The 17132-nt window shown below is 33.4% G+C and overlaps 1 protein-coding gene across 2 annotated transcripts; it reads left to right on the top strand.

Annotated features, from left to right (window-relative positions):
- Positions 1 to 7480: 7480 nt before the first annotated feature.
- Positions 7481 to 16035, top strand: LOC129318426 (pyrophosphate--fructose 6-phosphate 1-phosphotransferase subunit alpha). Of its 2 annotated transcripts, XR_008595243.1 has the most exons (20): positions 7481 to 7665; positions 8305 to 8477; positions 8642 to 8754; positions 10074 to 10148; positions 10237 to 10350; positions 10438 to 10505; positions 10691 to 10774; positions 11340 to 11393; positions 12066 to 12147; positions 12232 to 12324; positions 12402 to 12475; positions 12902 to 13012; positions 13116 to 13160; positions 13262 to 13318; positions 13928 to 14032; positions 14127 to 14243; positions 14391 to 14494; positions 15053 to 15218; positions 15568 to 15890; positions 15996 to 16035. XR_008595243.1 is itself a non-coding variant. In XM_054963175.1 (19 exons), the coding sequence occupies exons 1-19, from the start codon at positions 7576 to 7578 to the stop codon at positions 15688 to 15690; spliced, it is 1848 nt and encodes a 615-aa protein (XP_054819150.1). In that variant the 5' UTR covers positions 7481 to 7575; the 3' UTR covers positions 15691 to 16035. The 2 variants fall into 2 exon arrangements, 1 of the variants encoding a protein (XP_054819150.1); XM_054963175.1 differs by having other exon boundaries at positions 15568 to 16035.
- The last annotated feature ends 1097 nt before the right edge of the window (positions 16036 to 17132 follow it).

Here is a 17132-nt window from a genome sequence, read left to right as displayed (position 1 = left end):
GTGAGTTGTATAATTTATTAACGGTGCCTTTTAATATATAAATTTCCGTAATTGATTTTGGTGAGTTTTAAATTTTGATACACTGATAGAGCATAATGACGTCTTGTAATTCATGTTGTCGATCTTACTTAGTGAGATAAAGGCTTGTTGTTGTTGTTGTTGTTGTTGTTGTTGTTTAAATTTCGATACACCTTGGTGATTCTTCTCGTGCATACTGCAAAAAGATAGTGAACGTCTAGTTGTGGCCATAATCATCTAAGACCCCTTTTTTCCCAATTAAACTTCAACAAAAATGGTCACACCCGCATAAACTTGGTAATTTGAGTTGATCTATCACTCGGTAAGCTCCAGGACCGGGCTTGAAGATGATAGAGGAGGTTTCGGCTATTTGGGTCACTCTGATTTGGCTTGCAGAAAAATGGGCTGCATGTTCAGTCCACGGGCTCATTATTTTGTGAAAAACAAAATCCTATTTAAATTGCAAATAACTATAGTTTGGTGGTCATTAAAAGGGGAAAAAAGAAAAAAACCTATAGTTTGGTGTGGTTGATGAATAGTTGCAGCAATATTCAAGCCATCGCGGCAACAACCCCAAAGTTAGTTGGGGAGACACACAACGTGGTCCTGCAATGCATTTCCATCCACAACGCGCAAGCATGTTTCACTATCATTTCTGCATATGAAGGCTTGCCTTGCCTGTCCTTTCACCACATCTGGAACCAAAACCCCATGCGTTCATTGATGGAGCTAACTTCGATGCCAGTAGATGTGGATTCATGTGTTTTTTTTTTTAATAGAAGGTGACAAAAAAAACTAGCATAGGAGAGTAACAAATTAGGCCATATCATAATATAAAAAGCTTCCGTTCCCAAGTGGTGGATCATAAAAATTTTAATATCTAAATTGATGTTGCAAGATTTGGTCAAAAAAAAAATTGATGTTGCAAGTTTGAAAGTTTGGTGCACCGGCAAATTAGTACTTCTTCTATTAAAAAATATAAAGTATTTTTTAAAGCGTTGAATGTTTAAAAATGTAAAGCATTTTTAATTTTTTAAAGTGCCTTTATTAATAATGAGTTTATATTTATTGTAGGATGTTAATAGGAATAAATATGAAAAGATAGAATTAGTTAAAAAATAAGTAAGTATTTTATTGAAGAGTAAAATTCGATTAAAGATATTTTATATTTTTAAACTAAAGGAGTACAACTTTTTTGTGCACGTGATCTAAAGTAAGTATCAAATTCCTGTGACAAGTTACTTGATTTTCTTTAAGATTTGGGCAAATGGAATATTGTTAGAAAACATATACAAAGTGAATGTGAAAGCTTTTGTTTCTTCTGGCAAATTTTTCATTTCAACATGTGTTGAGACCTTCAAGGATGCTCATGAATTATGCAGCAGTACTAAGATGATAATTAAGATATTTAGAGATACATTTTTATCCAATTGCCTTCAGTATCACGAAAAGGCCACAACATGCTATAACATTGTAGTTATTGGTTGAGTTGTTAGTATCAAGATCCGTGTTAATTTTTAACCATTCATGTATCCTACAACTTAAAACACACACTTGATTGCTTTTATATGTAGCTACTAGTTATTTAATTAAGCAATCAAATCATGAAATTTTTTTCATCCGAACTATAAAATGCTAGTAGATGTGGATTCATGTGTGTGTTTTTTTTTTTTTGATTTTATCAGAAGGCCATGAAAAAACTAGCATGGAAGAGTAGCAAATTAAGCGATATCGTGATATAAAAATTTTTCACACCCAAGTAATAGATCATAAAAAATTTTAATATCTAAATTTACGTTGCAAGCTTAAAAGTTTGGCGCACTAGCAAATCAACACAACTTTTTTGTGCACATGATATAAAATAAATATTCAATTCCCTGTAACAAGTTATTTGATTTTCTTTAAGATTTGGGCAAGTGGATGCTTGTTAGAAAACTTATATAAAGTGAGTATGAGAGCTTTTAGAGAGTCGGAGTAAATATTCACTTTAGCAAATTTATCGTTTTAGCATATGTTGAGACTTTCAAGTATACTCATGAATTGCAAAACAATATTAAGATGATAATTAAGATATTTGGAGAAACATTTTTATCCAATTACCTTTGGTATTCTAAGTGAAGCCACCAGGTGTTACAACATTGTAATTATTGCTTGAGTTGTCAATAGCAAGATCCATGTTCTTTTTTATTAACTTGTGCATCCTACAACTTGAAACACATACTTGATTGCTTTTATACACAGCTACTAGTTATTTAATTAACCAATCAAATCTTGAAAAATTTTTCATTCGAATTATAAATGACACTAAGGATGAACCCTTTAATACTACAAAAGTAAATATTTGCTCTCAAGCCTATGGAAATAATTTTGAATTACACAATTTGTGTGAACCTTATATTTAATTAAATTGTATGATTGTAATCCATGCTCTTAGTTCCCAAAATTAAAAAAAGGGGTTAAGGAGCTAACCCATTGGCCTGGTTTTTTAGGGCCAAATCAGTCTATATATTGAGACCATTCGCCCCATTTGAATTTTATCGAATAAGTTTAAATAAGTGCCACTCATCATTGAATTTGTTTGTTTCAAGTTAGTCTGTCCAAATTGACAATTTGTATACAAAAATGTATTATTTAAAACTCATATTGACATATATGATTATAAAATAAAATATATTATTGTAAAATTTTTGGTGATTTTTGTTTATACGTTAGGGTCCCTCCTTTTATTCTCTCAAAAGTTTAGTACACTTGGATTCAAAATCTAGTGTACTGCATACGAGAAAGTACATGTTTGAAGATTCTCTAGAGATGCTAGTGATATAGCAGATGTCCTTGTAAATAAGACCATATTATGCGCAGTTTGGTTTCATCTTTTTAGAATTTTTTCTTATGACTTAATTCAAATGATGTAGCAGGATACTTTTACTATTACATAGTTTATTCTTCTCTATTATAAAATAAAAAATCTAGTGTATTGCACATATAATGTGTCAATTTCAAACACATTTTCCTCCCTGTGAACCAATCTAGTATGGTATTATTAGGGTAAGAATTTTTTGGGGGAGGTTGGGGGAGCATAGAGTGGCAGAACTATAACTTTTAGCAAGAAGGGGCAGGATATTATCAAAATATTAATTAATTATTTTTTATCAAAATTAATTTTTAATTATATATAAATTACATATTTCATAACTAGAGCTTGAGAGTAATTTTTAAAATTTATTTTAATTCCACGTTATATAGATTTGATTATATTGTTTAAGCGGTGATCATTACTCTTTCAAACTCTAATAACAATTTCACCTTAATGTAAATCATATTTTAAAATGGATATATTTAATTAATTAAAATGTTAAAGAAACACAAATTTAAAATAGTATTTGAACAAAAATAATATTAAAATAAAATATTAAAAAAATTCTCTCCATCACTTTATTTGTCAAATATCCTCATCTTCTCAATGTGATGTCAATCACCCACGCCACTAACCCCACCCACTTTGAGGATGTGTTTGGTTGGAGGGAGGAGAGAGCCTCCCCTCCCCTCCTTTGGTTTGGTGGAGGGGAGGGGAAATTTTTACTCTCCTTCAAAACCTCCCCCTAAATTGGGGCGGAGCCTCCCTCCCCTCACCTCCCCTTTTCTTGAACTAAACAAACCTTGAGTTTCCTTTTCTCTCTCTCTCCTCTCTTTTCTCTCTCCTTTCAAACAAAGTTGAGAATAGATATTAACGAGCATGATCTAAAACTAATACATAAGCACTTTAATTTGCAAATTCTCAAGAGATGCGTCTGCCCACCCTAGGAGATACGTAGATCCACTAGTGGGAGCATATTATATGCACTGTACATTGGATTTTTTGGTGAGGTGGTATGTAATTTGAATTAGATATAGTAGTCTAAGCACTTTTGTACATAATTAATATACTAAGTTTTTGTTTGGTTATTAGAAAGAAATAAAAAATAAATTAAATCACCCTTTTTTTAATAAATATGATAACACTTATTAATATATATTATAAATATGAGAATCATCACACCTCTTAAAAAATCTCATGAATAATGGTTCTCAACTTATAAATTAAATTACTCCTCATCTTTATAAATATGTTCACATATCCTTTTTGTTCATCCCTTTTTAATTTTTACTTTTCAACCACAAACATTCTTTTAGTCCTTGTGGTTGATTGACACCTACAAATGTGTGAATTTGAGTTTTTTCTAATTTTGTGAGCTTAATTGAAAATATTAAAAAAAAAACTGTGAGGCTTATTCTAGAAATCTTTGAAATCTATCTCATTAAAACATTTCTATAGTAAAAATATATTTTTAGATTAGGCCGAATATTGCGCTTGTTAATATATTCAACCTTGCATGTATCGCCGAGGAGGTAGCTTCTCCCTTGCCTCCTACATCCGTCATTGCCTGCATCTTGCATGGTTTTTTCCCAACCTTTTATTGTTTGGAATCTTCAACTCCCCTTTTTTTCTGCTGCATCGAGAGGAATCTTCAGCTCTCTCTTCGTTCCACTAATGGTCCATTAATTAATTTATTTTGAAAATATTACAGAAGTTTTTGTAATAAATATTGTTGATTTTAGCGGAAGGGACCATGACCATTTAAATATGAGTGATTGAGTTTGAGTTTATTTGAATGCATAAAATATTTATAAAAAAATTAACTATAATAGGGCCCGACAATATTTTAAATCTAAACTAATCATATAGCCATTACCCACGAGAGAAAGAGAAAGAGAGAAAGAATGTTTAATGTTTTTAATAATTTAAAAAAGATAGTATTTATAAGTTTTTATTCTTTCTATTCATATAAGATATTTTTTAAAAATTTATTTTGTTTTTAAATATAAAAGATATCGTGATTTTTTAAATAATTAAACAATCTTATCTTTGTTTTGAAAAAAATGATGAGATAATAATTGTGTATACTTTATCCACCAATACCAAAATATTAACTGACGTTATTAGAAATAAAATTAAAAATTATTATAATTTAAAAGATTAATTAAATGACAAGTTTTTATTAATATATGTGATTTAATTAAAAACACGTTATGTATAAAAAATGAAAAAAATATGTTTCATCATTAAAAAAACGTTTCAAATTGTTCGTTACATCGTAGTTAAGTCACGGAAGGATGATACGTGTGTTCTCGTTGTGTATTCACGGTAAGGCCTAGAGCCGTCAACTACACTATTGTGGATTTGTGTTATATTCAAGAAAGGACTCATGATCTAATGGGAAACTGAGTTTAGATATGACTAATGTTGCGGATATTTCTATTACATTTTACTTGATTGTAGAGTAAAAAATAAGGATTAGATTTAAAGAATAAGGCTTCAAGATTTTGTTTAAATAAAAGTTTGTACTTTGAAAATTAATTTTCTAACGTGATTGGGCTTGAGGGCTTGACCCTGATAAGTCCCTTGAAAAAGGAGTCAAGTCAGGACGACCTTTTAAATCATGATAAGCCAGTTATCTTATATATATGTACATGTACATACATATATTTAACTGAAAATAATACAATTTGGTTAACTTTATTATAGATGATGATGAAGAAATTGTAAAAATAATTGACGTTAAATTTTTATCTCCATTTTCAATAAGTGGCATGCATATGAGGGATTTAATATTTTATTTTTAGATAATGATGATGAGGATTTAGATTTACATTGATAAAAATTTTAATTTTTATCTTAAATCTTTGTTAAATTTTATGTGAGAGTTTAATTTATTTTATGTTAAATTTTTAATTTTTTTAAATTAAAGTGCTGAATTTTTTTAAAAAAAGAGGATTTAAGGGCTTGACTCTAAGTTCTATAAATAATGGTTGGACTTCAAAATTATTTTACATTTTGGATAATTGAATTTTAGAACCTAAACCCTTAATGGTTAGGTCTGTCTTAATTCATTCCTACCTCTACTTGATTGTGTTCATGGTGAGGTTAACAAATGCACCAATTAATGTGTTAATCCGGATCATAGTCATGAAACCAAACACGTATTTAACAGTAAAAAGGCCGCCTTTTTTTTTTTTTTAAGCCAAAAGAGGATGTCATCAGCAGGAAACTCCTCAAGTTTGGTGGCACCTTTTACCTTCCAGATGATGCTCCGGTCTCGTTAATTAAAAATACAACTAAACATAATATGGAAAAGCACGTCCCTTCACCTTGTAAATATATTATATACATTCATTTCAATAAATGTGAAACGTCGCAAATAAATTTATCCTTCAAACTATTTCGTTATGTTTTTCAAGCCTCTCTCGTGTACTAAAAATGGAGGCAAAATTGTAGAGCTAGAAGATCGGGTTGTTTCTGCTTTCAATTTTTTTTTAAAAATAATTCCAGTAAATGTTTTTAAAATTATCCTATTTTTTATGTAAAAAAATGAAACATCTTATAACTGTTATTTTCAAGACATATTACATTTAACGAATATAAATTATATTTAAATTTCAGTTATGATTCATTATTATCATAAATTGTCACCATTAGCTAGTGACAACTATTACTATCAGCCTTCTTTTTAATTTTAAAATTATTTTTAACTTAATATAACCAAATAAATTTTTATTTTATATTATTTTTAAAAATATTTTTTAAAATTAGTTTACAAAATAATTTTTAAAAATAAAAAACAAGTCCTTAGTCAATGCTGTATTTTTGTTTTTTAAAGATTTCTTTTCTTAAAACATTGACACAGCCATAGTTTTTTCTTCTGGGCCTGGCGCTGTCTCGGCTTGAAGTCACTTTCAAAAAGTGCGTCTGCTTCTTCCAAATAAAAGAAAAACGCGCCTCTGCTTTCTCCACCTGAACATTATAATTATAATGATTAAAATATTAAGAGAAATAAAAATGCAAACTGATTAACTGAAAGTAAAACATAAAATATAAATACAGCAACTTGCTTCAAATCTAAGCCAGGCCGATGGCCATACAGAAATTACGAGAATACCCCACCCAGACCATGGACCCATCCAGGCATATTCTCATGAATGTGCCGGAAAAATTTTATGAGGTAAGAAAAAAGTTCGCGGTTCTGGAAGCTGAAGGTTTGAGAGGCAAGATGGTAATAGTAAATTAAAACCCACAATTTTGGATTCTCTCCGTTGAAAATTGAATTTGATTGACTTACTTTCGGAAAAAAAATAAAGAAATATCTATGTTTTATAGTATTCAAACAACCTTCGAAGTTTCCAATTTGACATTGTCCAAACATTGCTTAACAGTAAATTGGAAAGGTCATTCCGTTCAACACCAATTGGCGGGGAAATCAGAAAATGAGAGGAATTCTATGTCGTTGCACTAAAACGCAGGCGTATAAGCAGTGGGCTTTGGTAGGGTAGGTTGGGTTGGTTTGCGGTGTCTTTCTTGCTCGTTTTGGGTCATTGTCCGCGTCTCCAAGCCTGAGGAATAGAATAATGTTTAATATAAATACAACTGAGGGAAGGGTGAATGAAGCCGAAGGTCAAGCCAACTAACACTAGCAGTAGTAGTAGCTCAAACTCAGGCAGGTCAGCTTGCCAGTTCGCTTCTTCATGGATTCCGATTACGGTATTCCCAGAGAACTCTCCGATCTTCAGAAGCTCAGATCTCTCTACCAACCTGAACTCCCTCCCTGTCTTCAGGTTCTTACTTGCTGCGTCTCTTTCCTTTTTCGCTAATTTCACTTTCTCGCATCTTTCCTTTTATTTCTTTTTTGCGCGATCTGACAATCGGCATCTTTATTCCCTGCCTTTCTCCTAAGTTTTGTCTCGACATTTAATATGATCTTTTCTTTAGATATTTTTTCATGCTTGATGATTTTTTTAAGAATATAAGATTATATCGCATTTGTAACTTATTATATGATTTTTCCTTCAAAAAGTGAGTTCTGTCGTCGTTGATTTCATTTGCGGAGGATTCGTTTCTTTCCTGGCCCTTGTTTTTGCTTTTGAATTTTCAAGCTGCTGTATATTCCTTTTCTTTTCCCGTCTTCGCGCATGGACTCATTACTTCTTGCACTTTGCATTGGCATATTCTATCTTTTTTCTCAGTCATTTATTTCGTTATTTTTCACCATTTCGGGTTCTGACCTATACATCATGCAACTAATCTGTTCCCTTTGTTTTTCCGTTGATGAGAAATGCTAGACAATGTAAGTCGGCTTTTTATTTCAGTTAGTTATATATGCATAGGATGGACTGCTCTTGTTCGTGGAACCAATAGGACTTTCGTTTCGTGCTAAAAGCTTAAAATAAATTGGTCCATATGATCTTATCATGCAGGGAACCACTGTCAGGGTCGAATTTGGTGATGCAACTACAACTGCAGATCCAGTTGATGCCCATACGATTAGCCGGTCATTCCCACATACTTATGGGCAGCCCTTGGCACACTTTCTCAGGGCTACTGCAAAGGTTCCTGATGCTCAGATTATAACTGAGCATCCAGCTATCAGGTCAGCATTTATTCATCATTCTGATAGTCTTTGTGGTTCTTTTTCATAGTTTCACATGGCCAGTTACTCAATGTATGCATATTTGCATTTGCGCATGTGCCTTATCTGTTTATCGCGTGTATCTGTTTTGAGCCTTGTTTATCTTACATATTATATTTTTACAGAGTGGGAATAGTTTTTTGTGGGAGACAATCTCCAGGAGGACACAATGTTATTTGGGGTCTTTATACTGCTCTCAAAATTCACAATCCTAGCAATGTCTTAATTGGATTTCTGGGTAAGTTTTATAGTTGGCCACTATTTATCTTGAATTGAAAGTCCTATCTTCTGTTTCAGTTATTTTGATATTTTGTTTGTTATACACAATGTTGTATGGTATGTCTTTTCTTGTTCTTATTTCCTACATCTTTATCTCGACTGGTATTTTTTTCCCCCACTTCAAATATTTTGTTCTTGTCCTTTGCTTTTGGAAACGTTAATTCTGACTTAGATAGAGGTTTATGGTTTAGGATTTTATGACTGGACCAGTAGGATAACGTCCTACTTCCAATAGAAAAAGAATTGTAATGCAATAAAAATTAAAGACTACTATAGAAAGGTCTTTTGGGCTGAGGAATGAGTTTCTTGAAGTGCATCATTGTGAAGGGCGTAGGAGTTGTAATATTGTTGAAGTATTAGGATAAATAGATGCTTGAGAGCCATCATCATGCACTCACTTTTTGCATTTCTTGAAAAATAAAGGTCCTCTCTCACCTCCCTTCAACTTCTCCTCTCCTTTTTTTTTCTTAATGACTATTTAAAAAAAATAAAAATAAATAACACCAACACCACCACTAGTTTCTTAATTACAATACATGATCATGCCAACAACAATATCAACAATGGCCACAAGATTAAAACATAACAGTGATCACAGCAAGATGAAATATAGGTTTTATTAGAGGTCAATATTTTCAACAGAAGTTAGTGTTAGCCATCGGCTTTTTTATTTGCTTAGAAGGGCTGTCATTACTAATAATTTCATACTCTTCCCCATTCCTTCTCCTCTATTGCCAGAGTTGCTAGCCTCTCCTCTTGTATCTTGAACATGCACAAGGGAGAGGAGGAGATACTGTGCTAACTATAAGAATCTAAGAGACACCAACTGATAGGGAACTAACATTTAGAGAAAGCTTGATAGATTGCAGAATCTTTGGCTAGCTTTTAAAGCCTCTTGTACATTCTACTTGGATTATAATAGGATCCCACATTGGATGGCCACTAATAATTTGTAGCACTTTAGTGGCTTGGTTTTCCCCGTTGCGAGCTGGGTTTTAGGAGGGGCTTCTCTTTGCTTGCTTGGGTCTATGGGACTGAGTCATTTATTGACAGATCTATATTGTTCTTTGTCATGCTTCAAAACTTGAAACTTGGTCAGTCTAAAATTTGTCTTGCTCCATCACATTTCTGGTGAATATTGAAATCTGGGATGAAATTTCAGGATTTTGGTTGGCATTGATATATACATCACTAGACTTGAATAGTGAATTCATTAAACACACATGTCCATTGGTAAAATTTGTTACTAGGCTATCATGCACTTCTTTCTCTCTGCAGGTGGTTCAGATGGCCTATTTGCCCAGAAAACTCTTGAGATAACTGATCAGATTCTTTCGACATATAAAAACCAAGGTAGATGTTAGTAAACTGAAGTCATTTTTATTAGTTGTTCAATGTTTAGTGGAAAACTATTATATCATTGCTGTTGTGGTTCTTTAAGGTGGCTATGATTTGTTGGGAAGAACAAAAGATCAAATTAGAACAACAGAACAAGTTAATGCTGCACTTGCTACATGCAAAAATTTGAAACTTGATGGACTTGTCATTATTGGGGGTAAAGTTGTTTGCCCGAACTTTCATGCATGGTTGCCATTCCATCCTGAACAGAAGTTCCTAATCATTTAAATATATAATTTTGTAGGGGTAACCTCAAATACGGATGCTGCTCAGCTTGCAGAAACATTTGCTGAAGCAAAGTGCCCAACAAAGGTATGTCAATAATTCTGGATTTTTCATTTTATTCACATGGACGCAAATCTATTTCTGAATCTACTTGGATTATTTCTTTGTAATTAATTGATTTTAAAGTTTTTCTATTCTTTATAAAGTGTAGTTATAATTGAGTGCACACTTTCTGCATTCATTTATTGATCATGTTAATTCGAATTCTGCAGGTGGTTGGTGTTCCCGTAACCTTGAATGGAGATCTTAAAAACCAGTTTCTGGAAACTACTGTCGGTTTTGATACAATATGCAAGGTATTTTACCAATCATAGCTAGCTGTTAAGTTGAAAAACGATTCTAAGTATTAAAATGCAAATGGAACTCAAGAAATTGGCTTCTCTGACAAGATTATGCTGTCATTTGTGTTGCTTCTGGCAGTAACTGCTTTTCTTTGAAGTGTGGTGGATTTCACTCTGCATCACATGCCACGTTTCCTCTTTGTGTTTTATGCTTCCCTTTCTTTCTATTTGTTAATTCAAACATAGAAAACATAGACACATTGAAGCTAGTATTTTTTTCCCATAGTATAGAGCCTGATTGGGATTTATCTGGGGGGAAGCATGTACAAAAACGAATTTTTTTTAATATTTATTGGACCGTTGTGTATTTAGGTTGTCTATTGTTTCTAGTCATGTCAATGGTAAATTTTATATTCTTATGGGGGACCTATTACTTCCCCTATCCTTGAACAATAAAGAACGTAAGGAAAGAAAAATGCTGTATGTACAAGCCATTGCAATATACTTACTAGATAGTTCTTTCATTCTATGAAATAACAAGGGATTTAAATCCTGTTAAAATTCCCCATTTCTCTCACAGGTGAATTCTCAGCTCATCAGCAACGTTTGCACTGATGCTCTCTCTGCTGAGAAGGTAACAAGTCAAATGCCTTTTCCAGCTTTGTCTGTTATTATTTCCATGCCCTAGGCTGTGTTTCTTTGTTTGAACCTGTGTCAAGGGAAACATTGCTTTGCACATTAGAAGCTGTAACCGTGACTTGTGAACCCAGGACTGCTAGTTAAATTTCCGTTAACCGCAAACACCTTAGTGGAGCCTGGGTAATGATCCTGTGAAATTATTTAATTTCCTTTTTATTGCTGTTTGATAGAGAGAGTGTGTGTTTGTTTGTGATGGGCCTGTTACTGCCAAGGTCTATTCTTAAAGAAAATAAGGGGAAGGACGTGAATGTTGAGCCTGATAAGAGTCATTATAAAAACATGCTTGAGGGTGTTGAGGGAGTGAGAAATGATTAGCTGGCTGGTTGCTGATTGTGCAGAAAGAGAATCGGAGGTGGAATAACTATGCTGGATGTGGGATAAAAGAGAGAAAAAGTGAGGCTATTTGTACAGGAATAGAGAGCCTGTAGGCTGAGAGGGGCATGAAATGTCTGGGAATTGGTTGGTGGAGTGTCCTGCCCTCTCAAATAACAGGAAGTTTCAAATTTCTGTAAATACTAAGAATACCTGTTGGTTCCTATCAATATATATATATATATATATATTTAATCATTTTGAGAACATTTCTGACTTAATTTTCCTTTTCCAGTATTACTATTTCATCCGTCTCATGGGCCGCAAGGCATCACATGTTGCTCTGGAGTGCACCCTGCAGTCCCATCCAAATATGGAAAGCATCGCTATCTTGCATTATTTAAGTCTGATGTTGATGTAGTTTATGATGGTAACATTTTACTTGTCATGCTCCGTGCAGGTTATTCTTGGTGAGGAAGTTGCTGCTTCAAAACTTACCATTTTTGATATTACGAATCAAATAGCTGATGCGGTTCAGGCTAGAGCAGAGCATGGTTTGTTTTATCTGGCTTCTCTCTTCAGTTTTTGGTTTTCTTGTATACACTATCTCATTCTTACGTTTCTGGTTCAGACAAGTATCATGGAGTCATCCTACTGCCAGAAGGGCTAATAGAGAGCATTCCTGAAGTATATGCACTCCTAAAGGTAAATCCACATCACAACAATTATGGATATGGATGCAAATTTTTTACTACAATTCCTTTAGAATTTTAAATACCTAACCTGCCTTAATTATTTCAAATTTAAACCATCCTCTTTCAATGCTACTACCCAAACATGCGGACAAGTCATACAAGTAAGACGATTATTATTGGTGTAGATTTTTTATATACTACTCTACAAAGGATTTTAAATGTGATATTTAAAATCTAAAATCCAACTCCATTTATCCAGATGCCACCTTAATGATTTTTTTTTTTTTGGGTGCTTATCTGTCTCCAAACTCCTGGAGACCATTGAAGAATCAGTGACTGTTTCATTTTCTTTTTGAAGTGAAAATCACTGCTTTTCTTTTCTTGTGGTAGAGGATGAATCCCTACTAGATTTTGCTAATACCTTCTTTAATTTCAGGAAATTCATGGTCTACTCAGACAAGGTGTTGCTGTTGACAACATATCTTCTCAGCTTTCTCCATGGGCATCTGCTTTATTTGAATTTATGCCACCCTTTATTAGGAAACAGGTTGGATCGTCGTCATCTTTTTTTTTTTTGGTTGAAAATTGGCTGTTAATTAATCGTTTAAGTCTTTAGAGGGTTAATCTAACTATGATCTATAACGCTGTAGCTCCTCCTATATCCAGAATCAGATGATTCTGCACAGTTGTCCCAGGTAATTACGGTTGGATTCTTTATTGTTCATATGCATTGCTACTAACTTTGCTAGTAAGTTCCTTTGTATCTCTCTTCTAATTTGAACAAAATGACTTTCAGATTGAGACAGAAAAGCTGCTGGCATATCTTGTGGAGGGAGAGATAAACAAGCGTGTGGTATGGTTGCTGGATCTGTTCTCCATTCTCTGTTTCTAATTCTTTACATGACTCAACTGTTGTCTCATCCCCCCTTTTTGCGTTCATACTGAGTTTTTATGCTTGAATTTATTATTATACTATTTTTATCCTTATTAAAATGTGAATTTTATTGTGGTTGTGTAACCTTGCTAACAGATAGCAATACGATATGAATACTGAATGATTCCAGTCTAAGATTTATTCACTGCGTACAGCTAAACCACTTTCAAAGCAGACCTTATGGTCCTGGGCCCATCGTATCAGTTTCTTTTACATTCACTAATCAATCTTGCTATTCTTTTGTTCCTGTCATATCTTCAGAGTTTTCCTTTTTGTTACTTTATTACCGTGTATGGTTAAAAAAAAAAATTAAGCATTTTCTCCATGAATGGTATTTGTTTTGTGATTGGCTTTTATTGCCTTGACATCATTGTCAAGTGTTTATGTTGCATGGAACAAATTTAAAAAACGTGTTATTTCAATCTAGTGCAATTCTTGCTTTCTTTTTAAATGTGATGGGAAAAGGCCACTTCTGCTTGGGTATTTAATATTACTTGTCAGAAACATAGGGTTGGGTTCTTTTTGCAGAAAGAAGGCACATATAAGGGGAAAAAGTTTAACGCCATCTGCCACTTTTTTGGTTACCAAGCCCGAGGATCTCTGCCGTCAAAGTTTGATTGTGACTATGCATACGTATGCTGATCAGTTTCCATTCATTAGCTGCTTTTGGCATATTCTGTTAGTGGGCTGCCCCGTGTTGTATATAATTTTTTTTATATCATTGCAGGTTCTTGGTCACATCTGCTACCATATACTTGCAGCTGGTTTAAATGGCTACATGGCAACTGTAACTAACTTGAAGAATCCTGTAAACAAGTGGCGCTGTGGGGCTGCTCCCATCACAGTATGTCTTAATTTTCCTATTCTTGCTTGTATCTGATCACAGTTCACAATTGTGGGATAAATCATAGATGTATTGGATTATATAGAAAAGCTTTCCGTGGTTGAGACTCGAGAATGTTTACTTTGTTGTGTCTTTCATGCACTTTAGGCTATGATGACAGTGAAGCGTTGGTCTCCAAATCCTGGAGCCGTATCAATTGGAAAACCTGCTATTCATCCAGCTAATGTTGAATTGAGAGGCAAAGCATATGAGTAAGTTGCATTGCCATCGTGCTTTATGTTTATATGTAGGTTAATATATGGCAGAAAGAAGGATTAGTTTTATTGTTCTATCTAAAATGCTCCCACAAACAAAAATCCTCTGGATTTGGGATGTGGACGCAGCACGAACCCCCCCCCCCCAAAATGTTTTACGATGAAACTACTAAATGTGAGAGGGAGATAGGGAAAACATGGATCATAGAAGTTGATAAAAAATTTAGTACTATGTGAAGAATCTTTTCAACATGGAAGTTTAATCTTCTACGAAGTGCTGGTTTCTGATCAGTTTTATTAGCATGTCTGTTACTTGTTGTTTCTTGGGAGCCCCCCATGTTTTATGATGAAACCGAGTGTGTGAGGGAGATAGGGAAAACATGGATTATAGAAGTTGACAAAAAATTCAATACTATGTGAAGAATTTTTTTCAACATGGAAGATTAATCTTCTACGATGTGCTGGTTTCTGATCAGTTTTATTAGCATGTCTGTTACTTGTTGTTTCTTGGGAATCATCATAGGGCTTGCTCTAATTCTTGATCTTGATTTGCAGGCTGTTGCTGCAGAACGCGTCAAGATTTCTTATGGATGATATCTATAGAAATCCAGGTCCACTTCAGTTTGATGGCCCTGGTGCAGATGCCAAGGCCATCACTCTGTGTGTTGAAGACATGGACTACATGGGCCGCATTAAGAAACTTCAGGAATACCTTGACAAGGTTTGAACAATTATTTATCTTCACAGACTGAGCCATTTAGGACAAAATTATAATATCCAAACGTCGCAAAATAATGAACTGTTTGACTGAATCAACTGAAACATTTCCTGTGATGGTGTTTTTTCTACGTAGTTGCATACTTTTGTATTTGGTGTCCATAGGACAGGGGACCCAAACCTCAATGTGTTGTGATGTATGATTTTCATAAATGATTATTAGTTCCTCTTAGGCATGATTTTATTTGAAGTATAAAGCTAACCTCTTTATCTACATTACTTTCTTTCGATCAAAAGTTAACTGATAGCCTATTGATTTGTCATTGTTCTCATGTTTCTCGTTGCCTCTTTAGATTCGTACGATTGTAAAGCCTGGATGCCCTCAAGAAGTTCTGAAAGCGGCTCTCAGTGTGATGTCTTCTGTTACAGAAGTTCTAACCACGATGTCTCAAACTTCTGCAAACAACATGGCATGATCCTTCAGGGAGTAGTTGATGCGGTTGTATTTTCTTTGAAAATTTTCCAGCATAATTGCCTTTGCCCTTTTCTTTTAAGTCTTTGTATTAGGCCTAGAGGTTGATGGCGATATCGAAGTTTTGAATTCTTTCGGTATATGCGGGCTCCTAGACGCTTGTCCTGAGAGTTCCATGTGGCATTTTTTTCAAATTTGATTTAGGTTGGTGATTGTGACTTGTGATTATTTATCTTGTGGTCACCCCAAAAGAATGTTTCATGTCCTTTTATCCTTGTTCCCTAACAGGGATGTTTGTCGCAATTGTAGGCCATAGTATAATAACGCGGCAAATCGGGAATTGCAAGAAGACATCCTAGTTTGATTTTGGGGGGGGGGGGGGGGGGAGTACACCTTGAATATGACTGAAGTATGCAACTTTTTCTTCCAGATAATACAAACCCTTGAATTCGACAATGGGTGTTGTTCCGATTGTATTACCTCCGGTTCTAAATGCACGTTTTAAATGCTTGCTTCACAAAATTTGGTTAGCGTATTCTAAATTGATTTTTTTCCAAAATTTTCTTTGATTATTGATGCTTCAATACCTGTTTTAGATTTCAATAATATTCAATTTTGAAAGCCAAAATCCTAATTTTGTAAAAATATATTCAAATATTTTTATTATATATTAAAATTAATTATGAATAAAAAATTATTATTCATTTAAATATATCAAAATATTCTTATTTCATGTCAAAATTATTTGAAAACTTGAACTAACAGTTTTTTATGAAAATATGCATACATTCTTCTGCATGCCAAAATTGTTAATCCAAAATCATGATTATATAATTTCTGGATTAATCTTAAGGGAGTATTAGAAGTTATTCAAAATATAAAAACAGTTTGACATAAATAAAATTTTATTATATTTTTTAATATTATTTTGAAGGTAAAAAAAATTAAGCTGATTATATATTAGTTATCAAAAAGAAGTCGTCTTAAAACTTTATACTTTGTGTTGAAAAAATAAATTTATAAAGTGTTGTTATTGAACTTTGTTTGTATACATAATATTATCCCAAATTATCCCAAAATAAATTTGTAGATTAATGTGACGAAGGCACTATAATTAAAGAACCGAATTAAAAAACAATCATAATTGAGTTTTTTTTTTTTCAGAAGAAACTATTATCATTAAACAAAAACAGAATCCAAGTTTACAAATAGATGTCTTGACCAACACCAATACAAGAAAAAGTAGCATGACACTAAAATCCTAGCTAAAACGGGTGGGGGATTACAAACCCAAGAAGGACACACTGCCTTATCAGAACTACCAACAAGTCAATGGGCTGCTAGGTTAACAGTACAAGAAACCCATGAAAAGCAAACAGATTGGAAGGATAAGCTAAGCAATCTGACATTCAGAATGCTCCAAGAACGCCAATCAGGACCCGCTCA

Source organism: Prosopis cineraria, unplaced genomic scaffold, assembly GCF_029017545.1.
Source record: "Prosopis cineraria cultivar Desert tree isolate PC_DT_omini unplaced genomic scaffold, ASM2901754v1 PC8, whole genome shotgun sequence".
In the NCBI taxonomy this organism is placed as follows: domain Eukaryota; kingdom Viridiplantae; phylum Streptophyta; class Magnoliopsida; order Fabales; family Fabaceae; genus Prosopis; species Prosopis cineraria.
This window is presented reverse-complemented; position numbering and strand designations above follow the sequence as displayed.

Excerpts from the sequence above, each read along its gene's own strand:
- LOC129318426 (XM_054963175.1), top strand. The coding sequence starts at position 7,576 with ATGGATTCCGATTACGGTATTCCCAGAGAACTCTCCGATCTTCAGAAG. Across the intron at positions 10,149-10,236 it reads TTCGACATATAAAAACCAAG|GTGGCTATGATTTGTTGGGA; the intron begins GTAGATGTTAGT and ends TGGTTCTTTAAG. Across the intron at positions 14,033-14,126 it reads TTGATTGTGACTATGCATAC|GTTCTTGGTCACATCTGCTA; the intron begins GTATGCTGATCA and ends ATATCATTGCAG.